We start from the raw sequence: 11,661 nt of genomic DNA, 5'->3' as shown, positions 1-11,661 counted from the left end.
TTAAAAATGTGCTACTTTGGCTCTGATGCAGCATGTAATCTGTAAAGTAACTAGTGACCAAAGTTGTTGAATAAATGTAGTGTATTTGCCCAAAAAACATGGTGGAGTGGAAGTATAAAGTATCAGAAAATGGAAATACCATTAAAGTACAAGTACAGTACTTGAGTAGATGTACTTAATTACATTCCATGACTGAAAATCAAATAAATATTATAGTAAAAAATAATACTGAAAATCAAATATCGTCATTAAAATGACAAAAGTTTTTGTATTGAAATAAGAAACAAATGTGCAGAGAAGAGCTGCTGCTGCTGCAGTGCTGGTTCTTTTTAGGGACCTCTTAAAGTCCCCGGGCCCCAGTTTTGGCATCCATTGCCCGCCTGCTGTTGACATCCATCTCCCCTTCTCTGCTCACAGCTTTAACTACTGCCGGAGGAGACAAATCTCTCCCCGGCCGTGTGCGAGACAGACAGACAGACAGACAAACAGACCCACAGACAGGCAGACAGACAGACAGACACACGAGAGACACCCCCGCATAGTTTCCGTCAGCCGGGTGACGTCTCCGCCTCTCAGCCCGTGTGCAGTGTGACGTTGCGGGGCTGTAGTGGAACCTCTAGCTGCATCTTGTTGACGGTCCGCCAGGCTTTTCCAGTACTGAGAAGACCACGGGCGAGTGAGGACGGCCGACACACAGCGACCAGGCAAGTGTTTACGCTATTAAACCAAAAACGATGGAGCTTTTTATTTTTTAAATGGACGTTGTTGTTTTTTTAAGAAATGAGGTGTTGCGGGTGTAATTCGCTGTTTTGTTAACGGAGTCTGGCATGTGACGATTAACGGTTGAGTTCGAATTCCTGTGATCAGCCGACGGGGAAGGGGGAGACGAAGCTAACCTGGTTTAGCCTGCTTTATCGCTCTCTATCTGGGATTAGCCTGCTGTGATGTTAGCGCTGTCGGTGCTCTCTGTTTTAGCCAGCCTTATCGGTTACTGTGTCGGGCTAGCCTGCCTTGATTTTGGCGGTGTTTCACTCGTATTTGTCGCAGCGGACACTGCTGTTTATCACTCACGATTTATTATGGCTCTCATTAGCCTGCCCGTGCTCTTGAGAGCTGGGTTAGCCTGCTTCATAAACCCTATGTGCTGGTTGAGCTGCGCCGGGGTACGCTCGGGTGTAGCTTGTGAAGCTAACGTTAGCTAGCACAATTAGTATTGAACGTTACCCGACCAAAGACATGAAAGCTTGTCTCAAATTTGGATGAATGCGCATTTTTTTTGGGTACGTGTTCGCTTCATGTACGTGTTTGTTGTGAAGACATCCTCTTATTTTTGGATTAAAAAATAATGTCACGCCAAAATGCGTGATATTTAATGTCTCGTTTCACGCGATTTGACCGTTATATCGGACATTAGCGTTACCTGTACGTGTGTGCGTGTGTGACACAGCGGGGGCGAGCCGCGGTTGTAAGCCCCGCCGTGCCCTCTCGAAGTCGGTGTGTGCGTAAAGCTGGACCGCGGTGCCTTCCCAGACCAGACTGTAGTGTAGACAGTGAATGTCATTATCAGCGCTGTCTGCATACCAGTGCCGTCGTGGCGAGCCAGCGGAGGAGGCGAGGTACAGTTTGCAGACTGGAGAGGAGGAGGTGGTGGTGGTGGTGGAGGAGGGGGATAGCTGGGGATGGAGCGGTGTTATGCGCGGTGTCCTTGCAGCAGCGAAAGGATATACCCTGTGTGGGGGTGACATTAAGAAACATTTCCGAGGTTGTTGGAGAAAGACCACTGCGGGTGATTTTCTGACAGAAATGAGCCGATCATGTTGGAGGTTTTTTTTTTTTTGCAGCCAAACCGGGGTCCCGTGTAGGCTTGGGAAAGGAAGAAGCCTCCCCTCATGTATTATTGGTCGCTGATTAGATTTTGCAGTGTTTTTTTCTCCATTCAGCCCACGGTGATATTTGCCATTTAAACGCCCACAAACATCAACCCGCTTCGGAATCGAGCTCGAGGTTTGCACCGCCGCAGCATTTCACTCGGTGGAAAGGAAAAAAAAAAACGATGGGATGCTGAATTTTTGCAAAAGCATGCAAATCCATCCACCGCGATCACTTTAACCCTAATGTGCGTTTTTGTGTAGATCCATGAATCAAGTGTAATTTTCAAGCTGAAGTGCACCCTAGTTGTCATATTGCACCAGTAGCCATTATCATCTTCCTTGCGTTTTAAATTGGGGAAACCAGCTACGCGTTGTTTTCTTATTACAGTCGGTTTAAGCAGTAAAGCCTGCGAGTAAAAAGGGGGAAACACCGCTTTCCACACTGCTGCATGTCACGCTGTGAAAGGACCGAGAGAAGGAGGCGACTGCTGTTAACGCTTTTATCAATTGTTTTTCATGGAGTTGATGGGGTCAGCGTGGGGTAAGCAGACCTAGGGGAAGGCACAGTATGGTTGGGTAGGAGACTTTCATTTGCTAAGTGAAATGTTTTTGACCATTGTAACAGCCTCACATTAACAATGTAATGGGAGAGGGGCAGGGTGGTGGGGGGATTTGGCCTGGCTTGTCATGTCTGGTCAACTGGTTTGGCTTGTTAAAATTCTCACTCTGTGCTGGAAAGTTTGTTTCAAAAGCTTTGGTGAAAACCTTGATGCAAATCTCCCGTGGGGTTCAATTACAAGGGCTGAGAAAGCCTCGTGTTTGTGTGAAGTATGGTAATGGCCATTTGGTTTAGTGGTCCATGCAAACAGCCATTGACCTCTTCAGCCCCCAGCCGGGACAGCGGCCATAAAACATTTAAACTCCTTATGGATATTTCATGCCCCACAACATTATTTTATGAGATAATTTTCAGTTTGTTTATTCCTCTGCTGGAGAGAAATTGATTTGCTATAGTTTAGATAGTGACTGAATGATTTTTTACACCTCTTCTGTGTGTTTTTTCATCTGCAGGAAGCGGATCCGAACATTGAAAACTTCACTGACCATCATGCATGTGTCTAACAACCAGAAGATTTGTGTCATTTGAAAAGACTTGAGGAGAAAAGAGACTCAGAGGACAAAAAGAACTCAGTCAGCAGACAGAAACGACAATAACCCAGTGCTTAGACATGGCCAGCACCCAGACCAGTTTGAAAAACCCTTTCAAAGACTTGACCTCATTCAAGGGCAACATGAAACGGCTGTACAGAGAGCGACTGGAGGATGCGCCCATCAAGAAGCGAGTGATAGCGGAGATCAACTTGAAGCGTCGCAGTCTGGATTCCTCCCCCAAAACTCCCAGGGTGAAGAGGGAGCAAATCGAGGATCTGTGTCATGACTCTGACATGGATGTGGAGGGCCGGGCTGAACTGCACGTGGTGGGCTCTGCTAAAGCCCTGGACCTGAGCCCTGGGCTTAAACACACACTGGCCCAGTTCACTCTCAGCAGCCAGAGCTCCCTCGGGGGCCCAGCTGCTTTCTCAGCCCGCACCGGCCACGAGCATTCCCCGGCCGGCATGCCCCCCTTGCCCTCACCTCCTGTTCTGGGAGGGGGCCCCCTGCTGGTTCCCTGTGACAGCTCCACTGAACTCACCCACTCGCTGCTGGAAGGAGAGTCCATCTCCTGCTTTGTTGTCGGGGGAGAGAAGCGACTTTGCCTGCCCCAGGTGCTCAACTCTGTGCTCCGCGATTTCTCGCTGCAGCAGATCAACACTGTGTGCGATGAACTCTACGTCTACTGCTCACGTTGTGACGCTGAGCAGCTGCACATCCTCAAGGTGCTGGGCATTCTGCCATTCAACGCACCTTCCTGTGGCCTCATTACACTGACGGATGCACAACGGTTGTGCAATGCTCTCCTGCGTCCCGGGGCAGCCTTGCCCGCCGACCCCAGTGGTAAGCTGTCAACCCAGGGCCTGCTGAAGGAGAGCGAAGCCAGCTTCCAGGTGGAGCACCAGTGTCTGGGGAAGTGCCATGGTCTCTTTGTGCCCCAGTTCTACACCCAGCCCGAGGCTCCCTGCATCCAGTGCATTGAGTGCCAGTTGCTCTTTTCACCACAGAAGTTTGTCATGCATTCACACAAGTCACCTGATAAGAGGACCTGCCACTGGGGCTTTGACTCAGCCAAGTGGCCCTGCTACCTGCAGCTTGCCAGGAAGTACCAAGGCACGCTTGAGGAGCCAAAGCTCAAGCAGCTCCTGGACGAAGTCAAAGAGAAGTTCCATTACAAGCTCAAGCGGTCGCTAGACAAAGTAAGTGCACTTCTGAATGATACTGGTGTCTTTGCTTTATTGCATGTCATAAAAACAGTCATTCATCATCATTCTGGTAAGGAAGCCAATTAAAACTTGATGATGGGCTTTTAAAGTCTCCTGAACTGGCTGGCTAGTTGGTCCCTCTGTGTGTCTGTATTCTGTGCTCAGCAGGCTCGGTCAGACTGCCTTACTGCTGGTGTTCTCTTAAACCAGCGTTGACCTAGTATGTGTGAGAGAGGCCTGGGACAGGTGGTGACATCTGCCCGGCCAGGTCTGATCAGACGAGGTTAGGCCAGCTGGCCACAGCTGAAGGGGAAGTGCATCATTTGTCCCCTCAGGTCACCTGGAGGTCACTGGGAATGTCACCGAACAAAAGGCCTATATAGGAGGTACAGGAAGAGCCTCTTAAACTCGTGTATTAAAACTATATGTCAGCAGTTACTGTAAAATAAAACATTATAGTTTGCTCAGGGTAACTGGAATTAGTGTTTTTGCACATTTCTGCACAATTTAAGAAAATGGGAATGAAATCCAGTTAAATCCAAAACTAAAGACATCTTAGGCTTATGTGGCTTCTCTTAAAGAATTACTATATAAATCATGTCAAGACTTGCCCAGGAACTAGGACAAAATACAGTTAGCTTTTGAAATAAGAAAATATATAGATGTTCATCATTAGTGACCCTTTCACCTCCAGAGAAACCTGACAGTGAAATGGCTTCATTGCATAACCAGGAGTTATCGCTGAAAGCCAGAATGCTGCAGAGTCTTCCAAATGATTTTTCTGATTCTTTTTATTCTTGCTGTGTAAAAAAAAAAAAAAAAAAAAAATCATGTCAATGCACAATCTAAGCCACAAGGGCAACAAGCCTATTGAAAAGTCAGCATTCAGTGGGGGGAAAAGCTCTAGATTGTTTCCCTGCCATTGACTGGTTTATGTCTCATGACCTCCCTCTGACCACAGTGGGCTGCCCTCTTTGTATTGTTTGGTGGGTAAAGGTGGGGTTGTTCTTTTGTGTGTTTGTTGTGGATTGTTCACACTCAAATCCACCAGTTTGGAGTGATTTTCAGTCAAGTAAACAACAAAAGACACTGAAAAATAATCCGCTTTTGACCAGAAAGGGGCTCAACCACAACCTTTGCTGGCATGATTGATTTGTGATAGTCGTAAAGCAGGTAGCAGGTTAACTGAGAGGCTGCTGTGTATATTTATAGTGCGTGTACAATAACAGACACAGATTTTGTTTTGTTTGTGTACCTGAGCTGAAGAGATGCCTTACTTTTCCTGTCTGGTTAGCTTGGTGTGTGAATGTGCCGGAAATACCGTCTTCTGTCTCGTCTAGTGTCCTGACCGCATTCCTGACTCGCCTCTTCCCAACTGTCCTCCTTCTCTTCCTCTGCCTCAGTTTGAGGTATGCATCTTGGAAGACAGAGACATTCTTTCTCAAAGGCAGAGACGTTTTAATACCACAGAGGAAACATGCTCGACAAACAGCAACATACACAGACCACAGACGCAACACACATATACAAAAACATACGTTCAAGGTGGATGATGTGCCCTACTGTGTTTATTGTGTGTGTGTGTTATGTGTGAGACATTTCCAGCATCCGTGTGTGTAATGAGCTGCTAACCGGAGGCTAGTATGACACATCTTCGTCTCTCTCTGTCTCACACTTTGCAAGGCTCTCTGGAGCCTCTGTCTCACCACAGTTTCAGGTGCTGTCGTCTCTCTGTGAGGTGATTTCTCAGTCTGTGTTTTTTTCCTTTTTGTTGTTGTTGTTTTTCTTTTTTATATCTTCCAGCTACTGTCTAGCAGCAATCATTCAGTTGGACTTTTTTCTGTTATTTTGTGAGGGTTCGGCTTGATCTGAAATGGCGTCGACAAATTAATTGTGGAAGTGAAAACAACTAGGTTTGTGTCGACAGCGGCACGCAAAGTCACAAGTGGCCAAATTCCTGGAAAGACAGTTGCCTGTGAGTCTACAGGAAGCAGGTGATTTTGGCATTAAAAGAGGATGCCATTCACCCCCCTCAACTGAGCGGATGTCAGGGTGTGTGAAAGGTCAGTGGCCAGAGAACAAGGTGACTTGGCAGTGTCCTGCTCTACTCAGTCAGGACACAGGGGTCCTTCCAAGTCCAACCACACTCTGTTTATGTGTGCGTGTGTGTATTTGTGTAACGAAAGTGTGTGTTTGACTGAACAGGAAGTGAAGCAGACGGACATGTCTCTCACCCAGAACATCCTCCAGACTTTCAGCGTCCAGCCGCCTCCACTGCACTGGCTGTGTGACTCACACTTTCCACATCCCAGTGGATGTTAGTGGAAGGCCGGCCAGGCAGCTTATAGTCACACATGCTTCTTAGAAAGATGGCCTGCCTCGGTGTGTTGGTCTAACCCCGACTGCAGACCCTTTTCCCAGTGGCCCTTATTTACACACACTGTCAATGTGCACATTTACAAGCGGTTCGTAGTTTCACCAGAGAGCTCTGGGACCTCTAAAAGAGAAGAGACACAAACAAGGGAGCCTTCTGGAAGTTTTTTTCCCACCTTCTCCAATGGCTACTAGACCCATATCCTGTTAGGAGTGTTTGGTTTGAGAAGGTGCAGTTAAAAACTCCAGGACTCGATCTATATAAATGGTGCTTTGTGCCCCAAGGCACTGCTACCCTGTCTACTGATTCCTGCTGTGTAAATAGTTTTCTAGACAGACGCCACCAACAGACAGCAACAAGCTGAAGCTTTATCTCAAGAGTTACTTAATATCTGACAGACAATGAGTTCATTTTGCCTTCAGGGGTTGAGACGGACACTTGTACTTTCCACTGAGACAAGATCATGTGTCGTCATTTTTATTGGGGGATTTTTTTTTTTCGCGATAGAACAGGAAGTAACGCTCCCAGTCAAGATCATCACTATTTTTATTTGGGCTGCGTGTTTAGATGGCATGTCATCAGACAGGCTCTAGTGAAGCAGTGTATTGCAAAACATCTAAATTACAAAACCCCTAGGAGTGCTCTCATTAGATCAAGTTATATTTTAACATAAGAGGATACATAAAGAGACAATTTAATGCAGCTGTGTAACTTTGTGTGATTTAATTGAGCTGATTTACAAGAGTTGTGAACTTTGTTTGTAATTTTATGTCTAGGGTAGAAAAACATGCTATTTCCAAATAAAAGTATGACCTGATAATTTAGACATACTGGTATTTCCCCGCTCAAGTGAGCATAACCACACGGCAGAACATAGTGAACATAGCTGTGTGTTCCTTATTTGCCTCAGCCTGGTTTGTTGCGTTATGCTGGCCCAGAGTCAAAAGTGTCAGACTGAGAGAACAGCCTTCCTCTGTCTGTCTCCCTGGCTGGGCTGACACAGTGGCTGCGGCACAGACGGCAGACAGCTGCATCTCTCTGGCTTCCTCTATTTGCTATTTGGAAACCAGTGACTTCATTACCGCAGACCAGTGCAGCTGCACTCTCTGGCTGTCTCCAGGGCTGTCTGCTCTGTCTGTCTGTCTGCTTGTCAGTCATTCTCTTGGGCTGTATCTAATTGGATTTTGGCAGGCATGCTAATCGCTCACAGTGCTGCCTTTGCTATCTCTTCCTCCTTCCTCTGCCTCTATCATCAATCTGCCTCCTTCTCTTGGGTTAATGTCCTCCTCACCAATCTTGAGTTGTGGCCTTCAGTCTGTGCTTTACTCTACCATTTTTAGCTCAACATCATACCTGTCTTCTAACCCAGACAGTTCTGCTGTTGCCTACATGTGTCTGTAAGCAGTCAATAACCCCTAGGCTCCAATCAGCGGACAGTAACAAAATAAGCAGCCAAATGACCCGATAAGTCGATCGTTACATAAGCAATAAGACCACTTGTGTGCGTCTGCAAGGCGGATGAGAAGAAAGCCAGTGGTTATTGATCAGGCGTCCGACCTTGATGGATGTGGCGAGTTGTCGGTTGACACGGACTCTGAATAGATGCGGAGGTAGACCGAAAGAGGCCAGAGGAAACAGAAGAAGAGTGAAACGAGGAGACTCAGTTACAGGGGCCACAGCTGGTGTTGCATAAGTTCCTGTCTGTGTTCAGACATGTGCACCAGTCTCCCAAGTTAACCTCACCTCTGCCTCTGCTGTCGCCTGCTTTCATTTTTTTAACTCAGACAGGCTGCCAGACAGAAGTAGCGTCAGGCAGACGCAGAAAGAGTGTCTGTGGTCAGAAAACATACCACCCCTGGGGGAGGCTCTTGAGCAGATGAGGTAAGGGCGGAGAAGAGAAAAGAAGAGTATGAAATGATGAAAAATTGAAGGTAAGGCCAGGACAGTCTTAGTCACAACCTACTCTACGCTTTGGTAGCCGTCCATTAAACAGGCCATGTTCACAGCCAACAGGTTGTTAAAGGGGACTTGGGCCCCAGCTCTTCTTTCCCCATGTTGAAAATTAACCTCCCAAAGACCTGAGCTGAACCACAAATCTAGCCTGGAACAGCCCTCTTGGTTGGCCAATCACATCCCGGCTAGCTCGCATTTCCCCAACTAACACTCTCTCCTTTGCCCACCACCCCACCCCAAGACTCCCATGTACATATTTCTATGTCTGTTTCTATGTCTATGCATTTCCCACGGAACAATTATCCACTTATACTGAATACAGAGCAGCTTCTCTGAACGCTGGCTCAGAGTAACCTACAGTCTATCACACTTATATGTAGTCTGGAGCGAGACTGTCCTTGTTCACTGTGCACAACAGGCTGTGCCTTGGCCAGTGTTTGCTGCCTGTTGTAAAGGGCTAAATGGGGCCCTGCAAGGTAGGAGGGGCTGAGCTGAGGGGCCTCTGGTATGTCACCATCAGGTCAGTGCCAGTATCACAGCTCCATAACAGCATTGCAGCTCACTGGAGGAATGCCAAAGTCATTACTTCTCGGGCTTTTTCTTAAATAGATAAGAATCCTTTTCAAGTTTTTAGTTTCTGAAGCAACATTTGAAAATGGCCACAGTTCAGTTCACCACTTTGATTTGTTGTACGCCAGTTCACAGCTTATTCTGTGAACTAAAATCCCACATTTAAAAATGTACCACTGGTTGTCTGGTGGCAATTTCCCACCGCAACTACAGCCTGTTATATTTGACTGCTTCCTTGGCTTGGACTCTTTTCCCAGCTCACCACCAGTCGAAGATAATGCGCCGCTATGGGACTGATGTGAGCTAGCCACAGCAGCAGGCAGCAGAGATAGGTCAGTCCAGATACAGTGGAGCCTCTGCCACGTCTGCCAACAGTCTCATAGACTAAACAAACTGGCTAGGCCCCTCCCAGCCAAATGTCCTGCAGGCTTTAAAAGAGTCCTGGACTGACAGCCTGTTTGCGTGTTCGCTGTGCTCTGGCTCTCCCCCCTCAGGGCGTCAGACCAGTTTGTTGCTTCTAAAGGAAAATGAGAGCATGAACAAGTGAAAGAGAGGGGGATATAATGGGCTACGAGTTCAAACAAGACTGTAAGAAGAGAGAAAGCAGCTTGGATCGTAACAAGTCTGACTAGCTTGCCCGGGTTGTTTTGCATTAGACCGGAATAATGAGGAGTCTTGGTATTAATTAATCGATGTGTTGATGAGAAGATTAACTGTCCACTGTCTGGTCTCCCTGGGAGACAGTCAGGCGAGCAGGTTGTGTGTATGTGTTGGGGGCAGGGAGTCGGACGCGAGGGAGGCATACTGTAAAAGGGCTGTGGGAGACTGCCAGCCTGTGCGTGTTGTGTGCAAGCAGAGAGAGCGAGTTTGCATTTGAAAGACTCTTCTGTGCCGCCTTCCCTGTGGGAACGGTGATTAATGAAGATATAAATGGAGAGAGCCAGAGACGGTGCTTTCCATAGGAGCTACATAGACACAGCAGAAACACACACACACTCACACACATGCACACACACACACACCATATAGGCACTTAGACACACTCTCTTCATATTTTGTCCCACAGCCACAGTCTCCCAGACAGGGAGATAAACACAGGATATCAAAGGCGTGTCATGAGTCCCGCTGGGCTGCCACCCGGCGCATCTACAACACATTAAGCCCAGCCACCACACTGATCAATTATGCATGTTGCAAACACAGAGAAATCAGGGGAAATAGTCGGGCTGTACGATTAAAGGAATCCCCATCTCTCCACTTTGTCAGTAATTTATTTCCGTGTTTGGTAATGGCTTGTCATTTCCATATGGAAGCGATGCTGCCTGCGTTTACTGTTTAAGCTGTCCACGTTTCTTTTTTTTTTTATCAAACAGCCCCCACATGCTTAATTGCACACAATGGCAGCCAAGTTAAGTGCTACTGTGGCCCATGCTAGTTTTGACCTTCAGCCTACGCACCAGATTAAAGCAAAAGGAAAGCACAGCAAACCACTGTGAGATGCTAACTTGCCAAGCTTGGATAGGTGATAACTTTTCCCTGCAAGTCCTGCATTTTGCAGCCTCACCTTTGCTCCACTAACATCAAACACACCCCAACTGTTTCTTTCCCTTCCATTGCTCGCAGCGTCTATACCCCGTAAATCCTTATCTCACCAGGGGCCTGACTGATGTTGCTCAGGGCAAGGCTGTAAAGTTAGCAACTGGGAAACAGACTACATTAGTGAAGGTGAAACAAGTGACAGTTTGTGGTTTGCCCAGTTTTCCATCTCGTTCTGCCTCTGCTCCGCCAAACGCTGATGTGTTTATCGCACCGATATTCCCACCTGCAGTGATGCCGCCCAGGGGAATCATCTGTCTCTGTGATATTTCTTCGGGCAGACACACACATGCAAACATACAGTCTGCTTTGCCTCATTCACCTCAGGGGTCCATACCAGCTCATCAAGATCCTGTAAATAGAAGACCGTTTCCCTCTGGATCCTCAACAGTCCCGCTGCACCTTTTTACAGCATAAACTAAGTAGTAGGCAATCCTTGAGGTCGTTGACCTCCAAATGCAATTAATTACCCAATAGCTTTCATAAATTGTATATTATGTATTTTTATTTGAGTATACTTCAGCTATGGAAAGCTAATTAAGTGTTGCATGTGTTGAGACTCCTTAACTGCACTTCAGCATCCTTGCACGCAAGCTTACAGTCAAGTCCTCCTTAACTGTCCCCAAGCAGCAGAGCGGTGTGTGTGCGCTTGTGTGTGCGACTCTTGGCGAGCATGTGGCACTGATTCTTTGCGTGTCCAGCTCTTTTTCTGGCCTTGCTCTCGCTCGTATTAAAACAGCCTTGCTGTTGGGGCCACTTGGCCCGCATGGAGGCTATTTGCCCTTGACTTTATCCTTTGAAGAGTGAAGCATTGCCTTGTGGTTTACAGTCTGGCTACAATTTAACCAGTTCCTCTGACAAGTGCACTTTGTTATGCCAGACATTTTCTTTGTCATCACTCTCAAAATGCACTGGCTGAGACACATCCTGATCCCAGATG

At 47.2% G+C, this 11,661-nt stretch overlaps 1 protein-coding gene across 3 annotated transcripts in view; it reads left to right on the top strand.

Annotated features, from left to right (window-relative positions):
* Positions 1-406: 406 nt before the first annotated feature.
* Positions 407-11,661, top strand: part of skila (SKI-like proto-oncogene a) — a 35,674-nt gene continuing 24,419 nt past the window's right edge. The window contains exons 1-2 of one of the 3 annotated variants that reach the window (XM_084369094.1): positions 407-704; positions 2,943-4,222. In XM_084369094.1, the coding sequence (XP_084225220.1) occupies positions 3,101-4,222 (1,122 nt within the window). In that variant the 5' untranslated portion in view covers positions 407-704; positions 2,943-3,100. The other 2 variants (XM_084369096.1, XM_084369095.1) reach the window with 2 other exon arrangements.

The sequence above is a fragment of the Pagrus pagrus genome, assembly GCF_965226575.1.
Source record: "Pagrus pagrus genome assembly, chromosome: 12".
Lineage (NCBI taxonomy): Eukaryota > Metazoa > Chordata > Actinopteri > Spariformes > Sparidae > Pagrus > Pagrus pagrus.
The sequence above is the reverse complement of the archived record's forward strand: the minus strand, read 5'-3'. Positions and strand labels throughout refer to the sequence as shown.